Genomic DNA, 21,293 nt, shown 5'->3' on the forward strand with positions numbered 1-21,293 from the left:
TCCTTTTCTTTTTTCTCCTTTTTTCTTTCTGTATATTTTCTCAGAGCTAACTAGGTCATGCTTAAGGATATGAATAATTTATAATATACATATATATGTATATGTAGGTATGTGAGTACAAATATACGTATAAATGTATAAATATGTATGCATATATATATGTATAAATATATGACTGTATCTGAAGTTTTTCCAGTAAGGAAAACCATAAACCAACATATTCATTAAACATTACTTTTACTTTTTTCCCCCAATCTTCAACATCACTTTTTTTTTAAGATTTTATTTATTTATTTATTTATTTGAGAGAGAGAGAGCACAAAGCAGAGAGAGGCAGAAACAGAGGGAGAAGCAGACTCCCCGCTGAGCAGGGAGCCTGATGCTGGACTTGATCCCAGGACCCTGGGATCATGACCTGAGCCAAAGGCAGACGCCCAACCAACTGAGCCACCCAGGTGTCCCTCAACATCACTTTTAAAGTTATGTTATGACACTGAAATAATTATTCAGTACCAATAATATGGTTAGGTTCCATAATAGATGGTATTTTTTAGGCAGTTGCTATCAATTTTAAGTTTAAGGCATGGGAAGTTGCTATCCATTTTGATGAAGTTTAGCAAATGAAAATGAAGGAACAACTTCATTTGTTTCCATTGGTTTAAAGAGAAGAAACTAGAGAACCGGAGGGCTGGTTATGTGCTGAAGGTCCCGTGTCACCTCCCAGCTCGGCTCCCCGGCTGTGAAATGGGGCCATGCCATGGCCGCCGCTTTGGGGGGACTGAGTATTTCAGTAGGGGGCAGTAGAGCGAATCACTCACAATGTGGCACTTGCCTGCTCTCTTTCCCCAGCAACCACCCACCCTGTGCAAGACCAGGTGGGTAGTTGCAGGCTTGAGGAAGGTATGAAGAAAAACACAGACGAAGTGGACAACGACAGTGCTGTGCCTTCCTATGCCAAAGCAGCTTCATTCATTATTTATGGATATTTAATGACATCTGTCTGTTTTAATAGACCTTATAATGAGATGAAAGGCTTTATCTATTTCCTTTGAGTGATATACACATATCCTTTGGGAGCTGTTGGAGTCAGAAAAATGTGAGCCCTGATCCTGTGCCTCATCCCTGACTGGCAGTGTGGCCCAGGCCATGATGCCTAACTCCTTTGAACCTCAGTCTTACCATCTATGAAGTGGGGACATGATATCTCATAGTATGGTTGGCAGGTTTAAATGGGAGAATGCCGAATGCTGTGGGACTGCTCAGCCCCGCACCTGGGGTGTCACAAGAACTCAATAAATTATAGTTTAAGGAAAAGGCCCTGACCACTAAGATAGGTAGAAAAGACAAGGACAAGCGTGCTGAAAATGGGATGTTCTTTTCCTCTCTATCTCTGTGAACTTACCTAAAATAAGCATAAGAGAGGAAATGGATATTTCGAAGCAGGAGAATTAAGTTATAATTGATCTGGTAAGTTGCTACAAACTTTTTGGAGGAAAGTTTAGTGGTATCCAATCAAAATGTGAGAGGTGTGTCCTCTCTGACAGCATATCCACTTTAAGAAGTCATCTTAAGAATATTCTCACATAATGGTATATGTGCAAGATTTTCATTGCACCATTATTTGAAATAGCAAACCATTGGGAGACGTGAATAGGAGAATGCATGATAAAATGGTAATACCTTTGTACCATGGCATTCCATGAGATCAGGAGGAAGAATGAAGTAGAGCTATAGATCACAGTTTCCCCAAATTGTCAATGAGATAAGTTCTAGTAAAAACAAAAGCACAGGACAGAACAATATACAGGGTGAGTGTGTGTGTGTGTGTGTGTGTGTGTGTTTAGAGAAACAGAGAGAGAAACAGATGCAGATATTACCCAAGAAATGTGTGTATATATTCCTTTACATGGGAGAACGGGGCTGGAAAGATATACACCAAACCATTAATAATGTTTACCCCTGGGCAATGTAAATGGATGAAGGGAGAGTTTTCCACTTCTTTTACTTTCATAATTCTGAATTTAAATTTTTTATAACAAGGATTTATGTAATTTTTGGTAACTTTGTAAAATTTCCTACTCAAAACAATTGACCCAGGCTATTGTGAAAAGTGTTTCTGGGGAACTGGGATCTGTCCCAGTTATCCCTGTGTCACTGCACCCAGAATTTAGTATATCCCCCCAAGTGTTTGTCTTCTATGTCCATTTAATAATAATCACTATTGGTGTGATTTATTATTGAATAAAAAGTAATATTTGTACCAATTTAAATGAGTACCATAGTTTTTTATCATTAAAATAACAAAAGTCCATAAGTATAATTGTTATAGAAATGGATGGGTTATTTTTTTTAAGATTTTATTTATTTATTCATTTGAGAGAGAGTGTGTGTGAGCAGGGGGAGGAGCAGAGTGGGAGGGATAGGGAAGGGAAAGAATTTCAAGCAGACTCTGCACTGAGCACGGAGCCCAACATGGGGCTCGATCTCAGGACCCTGAGATCATGACCCTAAGATCATGACCTGAGCCGAAACCAAGGGTTGGACGCTCAACCGAGTCAGCCAGCCAGGTGCCCCAAAATGCATGGCTTAAAAGTGAAGGTACTTGGGCGCCTGGGTGGCTCAGTTGGTTGGGCGACTGCCTTCGGCTCAGGTCATGATCCTGGAGTCCCGGGATCGAGTCCCGCATTGGGCTCCCTGCTTAGCAGGGAGTCTGCTTCTCCCTCTGACCTTCCTCCTTCTCATGCTCTCTGTCTCTCATTCTCTCTCTCTCTCAAATAAATAAATAAAATCTTTAAAAAAAAAAAAGTGAAGGTACTTTATCAGTGGTATATATTCATGAAATATTTTTTAAACGTATAGTGGCTACATGTTACATTAATATAAAATTTTTCTAAAAGTGAGATCATCATATATACATCTTATCTTGAAATGTATTTATTTACCTACATATTTAGATACTGATCTCTCATTATTTTCCATAACGGTTGTATATTCAATGGTATGACTGTACCATAATTACTTTCATCAATCCCCTATTAATGGGCATTTAGGTTATTTCCAATTTTCACTAAGACAGTGCTACAGTGAACATCTCTGTATGAAAAACATTTGTGAGAGAATTTCTGTAAGATAAATACCTTGTGTGGAAGGAATTTGGATTTCCAAAAAGGTTGTACCAATTTATGCTACTGTTGAATGAAGAAGAGCCCTTCTTTTCTTTTCCATACTCTAGCCAACTACTTTTGATTTATGCCATTCTCCTAGCCAAAAATTGATCTCTCATACATTTTTTCATTTTGCTTCTTTTATTAGTGGAGCTGTCCAATTTTCATAACTTTCTTAAGGGCCATAATGCTCAGAGCACTGGGATTGTTCTTGCCGGAGAACATGGGGAGAAACACATTCTGCATTTTAACGCAGTATCAGGTGGTTTGCATGTTTTTGGAGCCAGACTTGAGAGCAAATTTTGGTGTCTTGGAAAATGTTTGTCATCTCAGAGTGGTGTGGAATTTTCTCGTAGAGTTAAAATAAGTTTATGTAGAGCATAGCATTGCCAGTTAAAATCCAGTATCATAAAGATAAATTGTCGTTCAGCCTCTCTGTCATGCCCTACAATCTGAAGATTTAGAAATCGTGGGGAATATTTCTTTCTTTTGACATTTGTTCGACTGTTTGTGTCATAATATGGTTTCCCTGTTCACTATTGAGTGGATTTCAGCAATTTTATTTTATCTCTTCTGTAAATGTTCTATACTTCATTTAGAGAAGTTGGAAAGGGCTCACCAAGACTTTTATTTATTTATTTTGTAACAGGGTCTAAAGCTTGGGGCAGGAGAACAGAATGATGCACCATCTATTTTCTCTTTCTCATCTTAGACGCCTGAGGCCTTGAAGCTTATTTGGCTCTCTAAATCCATATTTATTAACGTAAACATAATTTTGCCAGAGTTGAATTGTCTCAATGAGATTTCATAGCCACAAGCGACCGTGAAACTGTCTTTCGTCCCATTTGGGGAGCCATCAGAACTGATTACATAGATGATGGAAACTGCTGGTCCCGATAATGTTGTGGTTATTCGAGAGATAGCGCCCCAAGGGTGAGGACGGGTTGACCTGCAGGTTTATTTCTGTATGGAGTTCCACCAGGGCCGGCCTAACTCAGAGGTAAATTGGAATTGTCACAGGAAGCCCTTCAAAGGGGGCTTTTGTCATGTTTTAGCTGCACAGCACTCAACTTGGCCTTCTGCTAGCACCCCATTTCCCTTCCGGAAGCGCCCAGCGGGCAAATGGCAAAAAGGCAGGTCCTGGTGCAGATTTCCTACACTGGCAACCAAGGAGACTAGATCTTCCTCTGTCTGCACTCCAGTTCAACAAGGGGACAGGCCCAGGGCCTCGGCTTGGCTCTGGGATACCTGCACGCCCTTGCCCTCGGAGTGGAGAGAGTGGTGTGGTGAGTTGGAGGAGGGAACGTTGGAAAGTCAGAACCATCCAGGCAGCAGTGGGGTGCCACATAGACATGATGGGTGCATGACACGGTCCTGGCTGTGTTTGCCCCTGATGGCTTCTCTTGTTTCCTATTCATTTTCTAAGCCTGCTTCCTAGAGCCACTTTTTTCCTTCTTCTATCCTGAGAGGCCTGATTCGGTCAGGAATCAGTATGGCCCTCCATGTAACTTGGGAATATCCTAGCTGGTCCGTCAGCCAGTGCTTCCCAACTTCTCTTCATGTGATAAAGTACACAGAAGATGATAATGTTGGTGTGGCCCCCAGGGTCAACGTTCATGAGGCCACTCAAGGTTTGAGGTCACCAATGCAGAGTCTCAGGCTGCCGTGAGGGCTTGCTTGCTATATGTACATATTGGCTATGAAGTTGTGGTCCGGGGAGCCATGATGACCTTCTTCTCTTGCCACTGATTGGTTTAGCATAAACATATGACCCAGCTCTGGCCAGTGGATGGTGGGGGGCAGTTTGCTGATGCATTTCTTGGAAAGCTCTCTTTACTCTTAAAAAGAGACATAGAAGAAAGAGATGGTCCTTCTTTTGAAGTAGGCATGTGATGCCCGGAAGAGTGACAGGGGATATTGCAACCAGGAGGGAACTTTAGCTTGAGAAGAACATGCTGAGTGGAAAAATAGAAGGAACCTGGGGCTTTGATGGCACTAATAATATGTAGACCTCACCAGCCTTGGAACAAATCTACGTTTAGATACTGAGATAATGGATCCATGTCATTTTTTTAAAGATTTATTTACTTATTTATTTGAGAGAGCAAGATTGAGAGTACGAGCGGGAGGAGGGACAGAGAGAGAGGGAGAGAGAGAGAATCTCAAGCAGACTCCCCACTAACTCGAGCCCAAGGTGGGGCTAGATCTCATGACCCTGAGATCATGACTTGAGCCAAAACCAAGAATCCGTGGGTCAACTGACTGAGCCACCCAGGTGCCCCGTGGATCCATATTATGAAAATTATTTTCACTTTTTGTTTATTACTTACTGCAAAAAGTTTCTGATGTAATATCTGCTTGGGACTTGAAGATCAGGACTCACAGAAGACTTGCCCAACCAAAAAAGTGCTCAAAATAAGAAACTTTTGAGGAAAGAATAGAAAAAGACCTGGAGATATATTGGTGAAAAGAAAATGTTCAAGTTCAGAGTAAGATGGATAGAAGTAAAAGAAAACTCTTTTTAAAAAAAGTGTTTGCTTTAAAAAGTACAAAGTTTCTTTATTAATATGATAGTAGTCTTGACGGGATATATTTGCTAACATTGCAGCAAAATATTAGAGAAAGGGAAGGGATTCTAATTAATAATTGCAAGATGCAAAAGAGCATACAAGTCAGAAGCCTGAACCCTGGAGCCAAGGTGTTTAAGTTCAGATCCTCCATCAGCTCCTTCCTACCTGTGTGGCTTCATGTAAGTTACTTAACCTCTCTCTGCTTCTATTTTCTCATCTGTAAAATAAAGATGATGATGATAATAGTCCCCACCTCAAATGTATTGTTGGGTATACACTTACAAAGTATGGGAACAGGATCCAGCATATATTAAGTACTATATAAGTGTTTGCTATTATTATTTATAATTATCATCCAAACCTGTACTCAATACAGATGCTTCTATCACTACACAGTTACTGGAGTGGCTAAATTAAGAAGATCTATAATACCAAGGGTTAGCAAAGACCTCCCATGCATTACTGGGGAGAGTGTAAAATGGTATGGCCTTTTGGAAAATTGTTTGGCAGTTTCTTAAAAAATTAAATATATGTCTACCTTATGATCTGTTATCTCCACTTGTATGTATTAGTCAAAAGACATGAAAACATGTATACACACACACACACACACACACACCCCTTGTAAAAGAGTATTCATAGAATATTTGTTTATAATACCCCCAAACTGGAAACAGCTCAGGTCTCCATTCACGAGAGAGTGGACAAATAAACTGTGGTATATTCATAAAGTAGAATACTACTCAGCAATCAAAAATGAAGGAACTACGAATATACACAACACCATGAATGAATCTCAAGAACATTTTGCTCAGCAAAAGAAGCCAGACATACAAGACTATATACTGTACAGTTCAATTCATATGAATTTCTAGAACAGGAAAAACTAAATCTGAACAACAGTTGCTTAAGGGGAAAGATTGGCAGAGGTAATTTTCTGGAAATATTCTACATCTTGGTGGGGGCATGAAAACACAGGTGTATACATTTGTCAAAATCGATCAAATTGTTAATACAGAAAATATGTATATTTTACTATAAAAATCATAACAGTTTTTAAAAATGAAACAAAAAGCAACAGCAGATGCTGCACAGGTCTTGGGTAGTGAATACACAAAATGAGCATCGTTTTATCCCAGGTAGCAGGAAGCTGTCAAAGACTTCTAGGGTCATGTCCATAGGACTCAGGAGCTGATTCAAAGAATTGGCCAAGATGCAACAGTTCAAGCACCAGTAAAGGCAATACTTTTAATGGATTAAAACACATATAAGGGCTCCTGGATGGCTCAGTCGGTTGAGCATCCAACTTTTGATTGTGGCTCAGGTCGTGATCTCGGGGTTGGAAGACCAAGCCGCAAGTCAGGCTCCACCAGTGACAGGAAGTCTGCTCAAGATTCTCTCCCCACCTTTGCCCCACCCCCACTCATGAGAGCTCTCTCTCAAAAAAATAAAAATTTAAAAATTAAATTAAATTAAACACAAGTAATGTATTTAAGTACATGTGTTTATAAATACTTAAAAACATATTTTGGCCACCATTGGAAGTGCCAAGTCATAATTGTGAAAACTAGTAAATAAAGAGTCGGGTTGCTCTGTGTCTCCTATTATGAATTATATCACTGGGTAACCTGTTAGTAGATGAGGGGAAATGTCTCAGTACAGAAATATTCTAGCTAATAAGTAAAGGGTTATAGAATTAGAAAGGCACCATATTGCAACCCTTAATCCATTAAATGATCTAGCTATTGAACTAACATCATGAAGGAGAAGGCCCTCCTAATAAAAGGACACAAGTGGTAACCTGTGAGACAGTCTTGTCAAAGAAGATCCAACTGGACTCTGATCGAGCCTTCAGATTCAACCAACCTGTGAGAAATACAGTGGACAGAGGACCATGTTTAATGACACCATAGAGATGTAATCAGCAAAACTCAGATGGTGGAATGTACAGGATAAGCATTCCAGTTTCTTCAATAAATAAATTGCAGTAAGAGAGAAAATGAGCAAGATGGGTAGAAGGAGAACCTATAGATTAATAGAGACACGAAAAAAATCGACAAATTGCAAAGTGTGGACCTTTTCTGCGTCAACATTCAAACTTGAAAAAAAAAAACACATTAACGAGACAATTGGAAATTTGAGCACGAACTGGAAATCTGATGATATTAAGGAATATTGTTAGATATATAGATAGATAGATAGATACATATATATATATATACACACATTTTAGGTAATTGTGGTTAGGCTTTTAAAAAGAGTCCTTATCTTTTATATTGAAATATTCACAGATGAAAAGTATTTGAATGCTTAGATTTGCTTCAAAGTAAAAGGACAGAAGGACAGAAATTGAGTGAGAATATTAATAAAACAAGATTAGCATGTGTTCATACCTGTTGAAACTGGGTGAGGGATACATGCAGGTTCATTGAACCAGTCTGTCACTTTTTTAAGTGCTTGAAATTTTCCATAATGAAAAGTTTTGTTTTGTTTTGTTTTTAAAGACATGCAAAGAGAGAGGGAAAGGGTAAAACAAAACAAAACACCAGACTGTGCAGAAATACAGGAAGGAAACCTAGCAGCATGCCTGAACACTAACCCCTGCATGCATTTCTCATGGTCTGCAACAGCCAAGCGGAAAGGCTGTATTTAAGAATGTAAGCCCCGGGTTCGAATCCTGTTCTACATCCAACTGGTGGGGAGAACTCTTGGTGCCAGACTCCCTAGGGCTCAGTTTCTCCTTTGTAAGATGGAGATGAACTAGTCCCCACTTGGGAAGGTTTTTGTCGGGATGAAAGAAGATAATCTGTGTCAAGCACGGCGTCTAGTACCTGGTACCAGTTAGCACTCAGTAAATGTGGGCTCTTGGCTATTATTTTATTGAACGTAGTCTTTAAAATGAGAACATTAGAAGTGAATACATGCACTTTTCGGTGAATGTTGGAGCCTTTGGGATGACTTTTGAACTTCAAAGGCCTTTTTTGGTTCTTTTTCCCGAACACAGGGACGAGATCAGTTTTTGCAGTATTTATGTCCATCACCTACAAAACTGCATGTGCCTTATGGTGACACTGCACCCACCCCGTGAAGCAGACAATAGGGGAAACCCTCACGTTGCTTACCTTTCTCCCTACCTCTCTTTTACCTCTGTTTTTCCATTTATCGTTAAGAAAGCAAGAGAATCTGGCTAGAACAAGAAACTTCCCTCTTTTTTCTTCCTGGAGGGGAACATGAGTAATGAACTTTTCCATCGGGGTTGTTTTTCCTGGACATGGTGTCCCCCCTCCAACTGCTACAACATGTGATCCTGAAGGAGACCTTAAATAAACTTCAGATGTTCCTTATCGGGCAGCGAGGCTGTCCCAGCTTCTAATAAATTATGAAGTCGTTTTCTGTATTCGGTGCTCTTCCTTTGAAAACAGAAGTTCTATTCATTCATGGGATTAGGTGAGAGCTTGCCGTGTGCCGTGTGTTACATAGCCTTGAACAAGGCAGAGGAGGAGCCCCATGGCCGGCTCCTTCATCCCCTTCAGGCTTCCCCAGAGGCTCGCCGTCACCACCCAGAACCCTCCATTTTTCTTTAGCACGTCCTCCTGCTTTCCTCACTAGTCTTTCCCTTATCTGAAACTACCTTTATTTATTCATTTATGTATTTTTTTTATTTCTTGTGCCCCATGGATGTCTCTCCTTTTCACCCCTGCGCCCCCACCACCTAGCCCAGTACCCAGAGAACCAGCTCCAGAACCAGGCTATGATTTGTAGGGCCCAGTGCAAAAAAGAAATTGTGGGGGCCCCATTCAGAAAGTATTAATTACAAGACAGCAGAGAATGACCTCAAACGTGGGCCATTTCTGAGCATGGGATCCTGGAGGACTACACTGGTCATATGCTCATTATTATTAGGCCTCGCACCTAATAGACACCCCAAAAAAAGTTATTGAGTGAATGCAAATCTAAGAAAAACCAGGTATCCAAAGAGCTTGGACATACAAATTGATGAGATTAAGAACAGAAACCAGCATGTATATGAAAGGGATGCGTAATTTCTTAACCGTGGGATTGGCTGGGAGGTGAAAAATAAGATGATCCCTCCGCTCTCCTTGCAAAACACCAATCTAGACTGCAAAATCCCTTGAGAGTCTGGACCCGAGCATCTTCACCCTGACTTCCCTCGCAGGGCCCTGAGCTTATGCCGTGCTCAGTGACCTGAATCGGTTCTAGAGGAGGAAGGAGAGCAGGATGAGGAGTAATGAAGGAAATGCACCTTTCCTTAGTGCAGATCTCACTGAATTTAGGAGATGAGCCGGTCTTCAAGGTTGTCCTCTCAGTTTATGACAAATGGTTCAGAGCGAGGCTCAGTCATCAGAGTTTTAGAAAACCAGTACATCGCCTGTGATGGGATGTTATGATGTGTCTGGCATTCATTAGGTATATAAAGTGTTCTGTGATCATTTGGGGATAAATGCAAAGCTCTTCACAAAGATTGCTAAGACCCTTTTTACCTTTAAAAATCAAGACTACGCTATCATATATTTTTCCCTGAATTGGTGGACATGTTTCCCTGGTCCTGCTTCCAGCAGTGGTGGAAATCCCCACAGGGTCACCGGTATGCTTGTCCAGGCTCACCAGTTAGTTAGTTGGTCATGTGATGGTTCACAGTTTGCATTTTGTAGGCATAATTTCACATATGTTCATACTTCATTGGGACATATACCAGAGCATAATTTCCTTTCCACTGGGACTCCTTACCAGGGCTCCCGAAAGTCTGCATTCCTAGATCCAGGTTCATCCCTGCCCAGTCTCTGGCTGCCTGGCTGGAGCCGTTTGGAAGAGTTGTTTCAAGTTGGATGTAGGGTGAGCTTTCCTGCTCTTCCTGTTTGGGCCTTGGATTGCCAGTTTTCTAGGACCAGTTCCTAACTGATTCACAGAACTTCTTTTTTTTTTTTTTTTAAAGATTTTATTTATTTATTTGACAGAGAGAGAGTTAGCGAGAGCAGGAACACAAGCGGGGGAGTAGAAGAGGGAGAAGCAGGCTTCCCTCTGAGCAGGGAGCCCGAAGGCAGACGCTTAATGACTGAGCCACCCAGGCGCCCCCAGATCTTTCATCTGATACCTGAGTACTGCAGGAATTATCCCTTTCCCTAAGATGGAATCCCTGGCACTGAGACCACCCTGTGATTTGCACCCGGAGCCCCCCAAGCTCCCCAGTTCTGGGTTGATAAGCAACCCCATTGTGGATCAGCGTTGGTCACCTGGCTAATGGCTCTAATTATTGCTATCTGTTCTCCCACAGATGGATGTGTTTTGTTTGCTAATGAATTTTTTTAATATTTATTTTTTTATATTTTTTATTTAAATTCAATTAATTAACATACAATGTATTATTGGTTTCAGAGGTAGAGGTCAGTGAATTCTTTAAAAAAAAATAAAACTAGGGGCACCTGGGTGGCTCAGTCGTTAAGCGCCTGCCTTCGGCTCAGGTCATGATTCCAGGGTCCTGGGATCAAGCCCTGCATCGGGCTCCCTGCTCAGCAGGAAGCCTGCTTCTCCCTCTCCCACTCCCCCTGCTTGTGTTCCCTCTCTAGCTGTCTCTCTCTCTGTCAAATAAATAAATAAAATCTTTTTAAATTAATTAATTAATTAATTAATTAAATAAAACTAGCTTGAGCACAAGTGGGAGTTAAAGTGATTCAGACAGTCTTTGAAGTCTGTCTCTCTCCCACTCTTCTGCCCAGCATGAGGTACCCTGGTAGCCCCAGACTCAGCGCAGGAGCCTTATAATTCCAGAACAAAAACAAACACACTTCTATAACTGAGTATGGGGTAGAGTGGTTTTGTTTTTTTTTCCCAGTATTCCTGAATCATATGTTCATCACATGATGCAGGGGCGGGGATGGGGTGGGGTGGGGGAGATAAGGTTAATCTCACCCTAATCATGTGGATGGTACCCTCATAGAAAAGCAGGGATCTGTGATTAGGAAGGGTGAATCAGACTCTGAACAGGCAAAACGAACAGACACTCTGACAGTCACCTCGTTTTAACTCTCCCATGTGCTCCCATCGCCATAACCTGGCCTTGCCCCACCCCTGTATTTAGAATGTCGGCCTTCACCTGGACCTTCAAGTTGGCCTGGCCTCCTGGTTTTAGCCCATCCTGTTGCCTCAACTCTGAAACTGGTTATCAAAACTCTGATTGTCCTTCAACATGAGAAACTTCTTCCCATACAGTTGGCAATGTCCCATTAATTCTCTCAGGAGACTCCCCAACCCAGTAAGAAAAGTTGCCATTTATGGAGTTTTTACTGCTATATATACACAAATAGAAAGTCCCCCAAAATATAAATTCTCCATTTTCCCAGTAAGAAGATTCAAAAACCAAAAATTCAAGTTTGGGGCCAACTTGAATATATACAAATTTAAGAATGCAGATTCCGTAGTAGAATATCTCCTGGTATTTCAGATCATTTTTTCTATAGATTGAGAATCTGAGTGATTGTTGCCTGGCACTCTCCCTCTTTACACAGTGGTTTTGTTCAGCCTCTTCCCCTGCATCTGTGCATTGGCCCTGAGACAGAAGCCCATCTTTGAGTCATCCTCGTAGCTATCCCAACCACATCGTCACTCCTGCCTAAGACATGGGAGTGACAGCACTTTTTTGAATCTCCATATGTGATATTTCATTGGGAAAATGATTGCATGAAAAAAAACTGATTGCATGACATTTTTTTTTCCTTCTCCCATCCATCCTGTAGGTGCACATGCGTGGTCTTCCAGCATATCCACCTGCTGCATGACCTTTTATTTATTTTTTAAAATATTTATTTATTTATTTTAGAGAGAGAGAGCGCATGTGAGCAGGGGGAGGGGCAGAGGAAGAGAGAGAGAGAATCTCCAGCAGACTCCCCGCTGAGTGCGGAGCCCAACACGGGGCTTATCTCATGACCTTGAGATCATGACCTGAGCCAAAATCAAGAGTTGGACGCTGAACCAACTGAGCACCCCCCGCCCCAGGCGCCCCTGAAAAGCCTTTTTTAAAGTGATGTATAAGTAACTCATTTATTCTAACATCCAGCCCCTCCAATTATGAGGTCACATGCCCACAAATAATTACCAAGTCTGTATTGAATTCTTTGCCACCTTTTCCACTGATTTTATCAAGTGACCTAAATAAGCATCCAAACTTGGCATTGATTGAAGTTGTTTTAGGCTATTGTGTCTTCCCGGATTGTATATTGTGGTTCAAAGTAATCGGAGTCTTTGAAAGGACTTCAAGGTAAAGCCACTCCCTCACTGCGCAGGGGTAAGATATTTTTTTGGTAGAGGGAAGGGGGAAGAGTTCCTCATTAAATGATATGTTATATGCCTATTTACCAAGCAAATTCTTTGTGTTCTGCATGCATCGTCTCATTTAATTCCTCCAACACCCTTAATAAGCTGGGGATCTTTATTTCCACCTTACTAAAAAAAGAAACAGATTCTCAGAGAGGTCAAGTAACATTCCCAAGGACACACAGCTATAAAACCCCAGGTTTGACTCTAGAATTCACATCCTTAACTGTACCACACACTTGCACAAAATTTCAGAAGGTTCTTTTTTTTTTTTTTCTTAGATGGAAGCATGGTACCATGTCACAAGCTCTTACTTAACCATTCTAAAAATAACACACAGACTTATTATTTTTCCTGGATTCTGTATATTTTTCTTTCTGCCCCACCTTGGAGTATAACATACTGCAATTATTCCCTATGCATTGAGTAATTTCAATAGTAATGCTTTATTCAATGCAAATGATGAAATAGATCCATTTTTGAGACCACAGTCATCCTGCCAAGATTTTTTGTTTGTGTCTGGCATCTCTGCTTTTGAAAGGTAGTACTGAGGTTGTCTCATGGAATTCTGAGTTTCTTTCCGAGTGTAAAAGCTAGTGGCATGAGATGGGTGTGGGGACACAGTTGAGTTCAGTATTCCTTCTGCTTGTATGCATTCAATCGCCTGCCTTGTGCAGAACATACACAGACTGAAGAGCCAAAATTGAAGTGTGGAGTCTTCGATCGCCTAGCCCATCCCACGTTATGCATCATCAGTGAAGTTCAGAGAATAGTAAACAACATTTCATCATGTGTTTTAAAGATGTAATGAAGAAAAACTTTAGGTACCCAAAAGAAATAGAAGTTTTGGGTTATTTTTTTCCCCATGGCTCTCCTGACTCATGTTGAAAGGCTTTTGTTTCTAATCAAAGCAACAAACGGTAAGGTCATTTCCTTGCGATTATATGGCAGCGGAAGGCGTCAGGGTTTTCAGATCCCTACTTCCACCAGCTTTTATTTGGAGAAAACACACACACACACATACACACACACACATCACAAGCGCTTAATACATGTGTCCTTTGTCCTGCACGTTCTCTCCAGTCCCTTTAAATGAGCCGAGATCATGATTCGGAGGTAAGAACAATTTCTCTTATAATGTTCTGACTACAGACAGTGTAATGGTGCTTTGTGGGCTCTCACTGGTATTCTTAGCCGAATCTTGGGCAGATTTTAATATTTTACTGGGGTGGAGTCCTCTAAGTACTAATATTCCAGAATCTGACTTTCAGAAAAGGAAACTCCAAGGAAAGTTCATCTCCACTCTTTTCAAAAAATTACTCTTTCCAAAAAAGATTTGGCTATGCTCCAGTTTGATACCAAAATGAAGATGGTCCTTAACACCTATCTTTTGGAGCGTTTTCCTGTCATTGTTTTAAATGCGATCTCTGCTCCCTTAAAGGTCCTAAAAGGCTGATTTCTTGTTTTCACTTTGGAACTTAACAATTGTTGTTGAAGTGTGTCCTTCTACCTTACCACTCCCTTCCCCCACATACCCTTGTTCTTCTTTCTTACTTTCTTTTTTTGTGGTTGTTAATTTTAAAGGCTAGAGCTCCTTTATGGATATGGAAAGGACAGGGAGAGGGCAGGAACTGTGTCAGTAAGCAGCATGAAAATGCTTTTGGATTTCCAGTTGTTAATAATGTCCTCAGTATAATGTGTGTGGTGAGCGCTTCTCTATCTTTGTGAGCGCTTGGCAACAAAGATTCTGTGGGGATCTAGAGCTCATTAGTAGCCTTTCTAAAAGGACCTATTAATGTTCGTCCCTGTCTTGCCTGGAAAAAGCAGCAGGAGAAGTGATTTCTGTCCCAGAGTCTAGTTTATGGTGAAGACCATAATGTGATCAGAATTCAGCAGCTCAAGGCAGTGACCTTGGGAATATCATTTTGGGGGATAGCTGTTAATTAATTCATAAAACTTGTATGATTTGTCAGAGGAAGTTCTACATCCTAATTTAAGGGAAGTTTTTTTTCTTTCCTCCCTTGTAATGCGGTGTTGGTAAACTCATCAAGTTTAACTCCAAGTGTCCATTTTTTTCTGATAGGTAGATGTCAGAGATGGAGGAGGGGAGGAAAATCTGGGTTGACTTCAGAAAACAAAGGAAATTGTCTCATCCAGGAGACTGCAAAACCCTTGGGTATAGAAGGAAGTCTGTGGAGGAAGTGGGTAGGATTGGTACAGAAGAGAAACATCAAGGAAATAAATACATCACAATAGGCACTGGGATAATACCCCCTTGCCATAATATAACACCACAGTGTGGCCTGAGAAACGAATTTTCGGCACTCTCTAAATTAATTCTATCCTAAAGTTATCTTATGATCTGAAGGAGTAGAAAGGAATATAATCTTAACCAAAATGCAGTCCTTTGACCCGGTTCTCAGACCAGCATTATGGTGACCCAGGGCTTCACATTAGATGATCCTATTCTTTAGATTCAGACCATAAGACCTCTCTAGAAGTGAGACTCCCTTGCGATGCAGCCTCTTCAGGAATCAGAAACTCCGTTTCTTAGCAGAAGATCTAAAATATTCCCAGACATTCCAAATTCCAGTCTAGAGCGTTTTCTGTGTGTTCCAGGGAACCATTTATTTGACCTTCCATTTGGAGCATACAGGAAAGTGGTGGCTACTAGAATGAGGGTTCTTCCGGACAGATACCATGCCCCCCACCCCACCCTCCACCCACCCCATCCCCAGCCATGGGGCAAGTGCAAGTGGTCAATAACTACTGGGAGGGAGGGGAATGGGTGGTGGACAAAGACCACTGGTTGAGTAGAATTGTAAAATAAGTTCATGCCATGGAATATTTGAGCCCAAAGAAACCTTTTAAGTTTCCGCAGTCCCTTCATTCTATTACCAACAGGATTAAAATCCAGAGTCCTGGGGGAATGTTTCTAAGATCTCATCTTCCATTAAAGGCAGGGCACAGCCTAGAATCTCCAGAGTCCTGACTCTATACTCTGTCCAGCACTGTGTCGTTTCTAGGACCAGCTGATTGCTTTGTCTAATTTCCAGCATCTCTGAATTACATGCAACTAGCGTTATTTCTCATTTATGCATTTCTAACTTGGACTAAAAATGCCCAAATGAAGTTTTGCTTCTTATTATGCACTGCTTACAGCTGTTGACAAAAACCCATAGGCAAGTACATGAAAGACCCCAAGAAAAGGAACCAGCCGCCTTGTCACTTTCACCACAAGCTGTGGTCCTAGGTAAAAATATACTCAAACACTTTCTCTTTGCTTTGAAAATATTGTAGGAACCAAAAAATATCAGTGAGCTCTTAGTGAAGGCCTGTCTCAAGATCATAGTTCAAGTAGGAGACTTTTGTTTGTCCCTGAGATGGATTTCATGAAACTCCAATTAAGACCTTTTTATTTTTTTCGCTTGATGTTGGAAAACTGCAAAAATTTTTAAATGAAAGACTTTTTTAAACTAGAAAGAAAAAACTGAATATAGGCTAAAATATACATTAACATATGTTAATCTGGCAAACCAGTTTATCATTCCAATAAAAGCAAGTAAAGAAAAGTAAGATATTGGGCATATTCTGTTTATTTTAGAGGTTTTTTTCCCCCCTAAAGGAAGTCTTTGTAGATGAGGCTGTAGAGATATGTTCAGTTCTGTTCTCTTCTATTGGTTTATTTTCTCTTTTGGTTTTGTTTTCTTCTGTCTTTGAGAGTTAGAATGAACAAGTCAGCAGAACTTGTATTTATTTTCAAGATTTTACTGAATACCTCCTTTTCAATTTGATGTGTTTAGATTCAGGTTTTCCAATAAGGAATGGAATTAGTCCAGAAGCTGACCTTCCATAACAGAGTATCTTTATCTGGTAGAACAGTGGGACGGGGCTGAACGGTACAGTGGACAAAGAGAGGATGGATTGTAGGTCTGACTCCGTGACTTACTGATAAGCTCTGTGGCCTCAGGGGATCTCATTCTTCCCATCCAGACCTCCAAGTCCACATTCATGGGTGAAGAAGTTAGACTCCTACTGAGGCTCCTTTCCAGCTTTGAAATGTTCCACCTCTAATTAATTGTAGTGACTTCCCTGTCACCTGGAAAAAAATGGGAGCTCTCTGTGTCTCTCTTCTCTGCTTAACCTCCATCTCCCTCTCTCTCATTCCTCTCTTTCTCCTCCTTCTCTCCCTTCTCCCTTCCTCCCCACTGATATTTTCCTTTTAACCTAGGAAGGAGTTTAGGGCACGGGCTCCAATGACCCAGCTGCGGGGAGACCCAGTGGCAGGAGAGAAGGAGCAGATTAAGTCAGGCCAAGTGGAAAATGGCAGAATGACTGAACCATCAAATTGAATCAGATGCTGGAATGCTCTCTAGGAAGAAATCAGGACCTTGTGAAGAGTGGATGCAGCTCTTGTCCTGAAATGGGACACTGCTCCTTGGGTTCCAAATTCTTTAGAAGTCAGGGCGCCTGGGTGGCTCAGTCGGTTAAGTGTCCACCTTTGGCTCAGGTCATGATCCCAGGGTCCTGGGATCGAGCCCCACTTCAGGCTCCTTGCTCCACGGGGAGCCTGCTTCTTTCCCTCTGCCTGCCTGCCGCTCCCCGAGCTTGTGCTCTCTCTCTCACTATCTCTCTCTGTGCGTCAAATAAATAAATAAATAAATAATTCTTTAGACGTCAACACCCATTTCCCCCGTATGTGCTGCCTCCATGATGGGCCAGGCGGGGGCTCACAGGGGTGAATGAGGTGCATCCACCGCGCACTTAGGAAGCCTGGGCCAGCAGGAGAGTGCAAACGGGAACTCTCCAGTGACTCTCTGGAGCTCTTACAAGCTAGACTTGTAGTTCATTTGCCACTCACTCTCCGGGAGTGCAAAAGCTCTTGACGGGAAATGGCCGTGAGTAGTGGAATTTAATTAACCTGATTTTGAAGTCAAAGGATTAAACCGACAGGGGTGCATTTAGGTAGACGTCAGACAATGTCGACTACAACCAGCGGTGATGCCAGCACGTTCAGCGGCCCGTTGGTAAAGGTTCTGTTTTTGATAGGCTCTGCCTCAGTGAAACCAGAGCGAGAGGAAGTGGTGAGAGGGCAGTGTTCTGCATCTTCACCTGGAAACCTTGCTTTGCCTCTTAGGAGCTGAGTGACCACCTCTGACCGCCTGATGGGGCTAGTTAAAATCACCTTATAAGGTCGTTGAGGGAATTAGAGCTAGCCTCTGGCACTGAAGCCACACCTAATAAAAGGCAGTTAATATTTAATAATATTATTAATATTAATTAATATTATATTAATATAATTAATATAATAAATATATTATTATTATTCATCTAGCCCAAGTGCAGGAAATGAAGTGTCAGGAAAATAGGCAGACACCACCTGCAGATTGAGTGTGTGCAGTAATAAATGGGTCATTTTCTTCAGGGCCCTTCATGTTCACAATAGCATAAATATGAGCCAGTTATCGGCCATCCCACATTCGGATCTCTGCACATCTTGCTGCTGTAAGAATATGTACCAGCCTTCCGTCGTTTTGGACACGTGGGCTTCCCTGAGCCTGTAGTCACTTGTCTAGATTTCACCGGTGGAGGTCCACAAATAAGTGATCACAATGTGTCCATTGCAGCCTTCAGTCTTGGGCTTGAGGTCAAGGGTCCATCTTTTTAAGGCCCTGGTTCTAAACCACTTGAACGATATGGACCCAATACAAATCTGATCAAAGTTATAGAAAGTGTTCCTGGCAAAAGTCTCACCAGCACATTGTGCTTATATTGGGGGAGGGGGCGATCTTTTCAAACCCCTCTCACCTCAGTAGAACTATGAGAGGTCCGTCTCTGTAGCCCAGCTAAAGAACTGGAATAAACAGTGTCTTTCAGAGACATGGTGAGAAACTAGTTGGCCTCTATGTGATGCCCAAGAAATGAGTTTTTCTGGAACCTTCTTTTAGCCCCTAGAAGGGTGGTGTCCCGGAATTGACATGGGCTCCATAGAAGGCATTTAGGATCTAAGAGCCAAGTCCTGCCCCTCCTCCTCTGCAGCTATTTATACAGCTCCTCTGGGAGCAGGCGTGAGAACTTCAGCAACAGCAGGGTGTGGAGGAGGCAGGCTCCCTCTTGGTACTTGGCCTTGTATTGAGTTGAGAGTCAGGTCACTCTAGTGGGACCTGAAGGTAATTGCTCTGCTCACCATGAGAATTGCCATCCAGCTTCAGAGATTCATCTGAAAATCTACAGAGATTTCGCAGTAACCACTACATTTGAGATGGAGCAGTGGGATGTTGTTTGTGGTAACCGTGTACATCCCCAAGCGCCCACCTCAAGGTGCAAGCACCCCTCTTTATTAGAGCAAGTACTGAGGTCCAACATGCCCCCCAAATCTTGCTTTGCATTAATTATCCTTTTTTTCTTCTTTTTAAAATAAACTACTCATCAACTAGTAATCCTTTTAAATATTTTATATGAAAAAAGGCTATATTGCTTCTCAATTTTTAAAAAATAAATGAAGCAACTCCATTTTTTCATTCAACTGATGTTTACTGAGGGACTGGCTTTATAGGGTGCGTGCTACAAGTTGGGGAAGAGGGATTAAGAGATAGATAGGGTCCCTGGAGGAAGATACTGTAAACAAGGTACATCGTTATTTAATTACAATTGTGAAAAGTACTGCAAAGAGAAGTACAGAGAGCTTAAAGAAAAAGTAACACTCATAATAACAGTTACAGAGCCCAGAGCTATTCCAGATACTCCATGTACACCAGCTCATTTAAACCTCAGAGCAGGGCACCACTATTTTGTCCATTATGCAGATCAGAAAACTGAGTAACAAAGGGATGAAGTCCCTTGCACCTGATTGTGCTGCTAGCAAATTAACTGAATCAGGATATGAGCCCCAGGCAATGTGACTCTCGAGGCTTCGATCATAACAACTACACAGTTTGTGGCTTCAATGGTAAAATGACTTTTAATCTACATTTTTAAGGATAAATTGGGTTGGTCCAACTGGGTTAGAGTGCACATTCCCTACTCTCTTATACTTTGAGGTGGGAAGGAGATCACGTAGAGGAAAAACTAGAAGAGGACCAGGTGGCTGGAGCCCAGAGAGGGAGGGGACAGCTGGGCAGGAAGCAGGGGGGCAGGGCGAGGTGGGTGGCATTAGGGATGGGCGCTTTAGGTCAGTTCTGAAGGTAAACCCCTCCATCAAGACCCTCTCGGGAATCTTCCATGCCTGTGATATAAAGACATTGAGTGGAGTTCTCCTGAGCTGGCACGATTCTTTCAGATCAACTTACTATTATGTATAGAAAACAACCTGCTTGATGTTTATGTGTATCATCAACCTGATGCACTGATGTCTTTTCTAAGCCAAACATGTATTCCGCCTTTCCAAGGGCCCGCAGAACTGCATGTTCCATTATGGTTCACATAGCCATGTTGTACCTGTGGCAGGTTCAGTCATCATCATCATCATCATCCTCATATCTCACACTTTGTGGCAGGCACTGTGTGGGTGCTTTCCATGCATTCTAGTGTTTCAGCCTCAAATCCATGAGGTAGGTAGGTGGGTGCTGTTACTATCTGCATTTTTCGGATAAAGGAACCGATTTACAGGTATTCATTCACTCACTGCCCAGCGTCCCACCAGCAGTCAGGTCTTGCAGCCCAGATTGCCTGGTGTCGAAGTCCAAGCGTGCTTAACCTTCTACACTGTGGGTTGCCTCCCTGCCTAGGGCACTTCCTATTAGACAGATGTGAAAACCATCCAAAGTTAATGATAGACCTGATTCTAAAGCTTGGTTTTTACATTAAGTTTCCTTTTCTAGGCCAACAGTTAAATCTCATGGTAAAAAAGAAAAAGAAAGGGAACTGAATAGAACACTGTGGGCTTCCACCATGACCTAAAGCAGCCTTGTAAACATGTTACAGGTTTACTAGCCCACAGAGATACTTTACCAGCCCACCAGCAGCCAAATCGGTTAACACTGGCAAAAATAGAGGGATCTAAAGGGGGTGGGGAATCTGTATTTGGATACTAACCAGTGAGTGGTTGAAAAAGAGAAATAAGGGGCAAAACTGAACAGTTTTGATAATTATTGGGTGCTTACTATGTGCCAAGCACTGTGCTAAGTTCTTTACATGTATTCACTCATTTTATCCTCTTTACAAACTTATGAAGTTGGTCTCAGTCATATCTCCATGTCACAGATACAAACCAGAAGACTTGTTTCTCTTT

General features: G+C 41.7%; 1 protein-coding gene across 3 annotated transcripts in view; it reads left to right on the plus strand.

The window, feature by feature from the left end:
* FRMD4B (FERM domain containing 4B) overlaps nucleotides 1-21,293 on the plus strand; it is a 253,901-nt gene that overhangs the window by 92,382 nt on the left and 140,226 nt on the right. The window contains exon 1 of one of the 3 annotated variants that reach the window (XM_034997611.1): nucleotides 14,028-14,179. The exons of the other annotated variants lie outside the window; for them this stretch is intronic. Coding sequence (XP_034853502.1) covers nucleotides 14,156-14,179 — 24 coding nt within the window. The 5' untranslated portion in view covers nucleotides 14,028-14,155. Of the gene's footprint in view, nucleotides 1-14,027; nucleotides 14,180-21,293 lie in introns of those variants that run through there. 3 annotated transcript variants of the gene reach the window in all.

Source organism: Mirounga leonina, unplaced genomic scaffold, assembly GCF_011800145.1.
Source record: "Mirounga leonina isolate KUSES-001 unplaced genomic scaffold, KU_Mleo_1.0 Mir_94, whole genome shotgun sequence".
NCBI lineage: Eukaryota > Metazoa > Chordata > Mammalia > Carnivora > Phocidae > Mirounga > Mirounga leonina.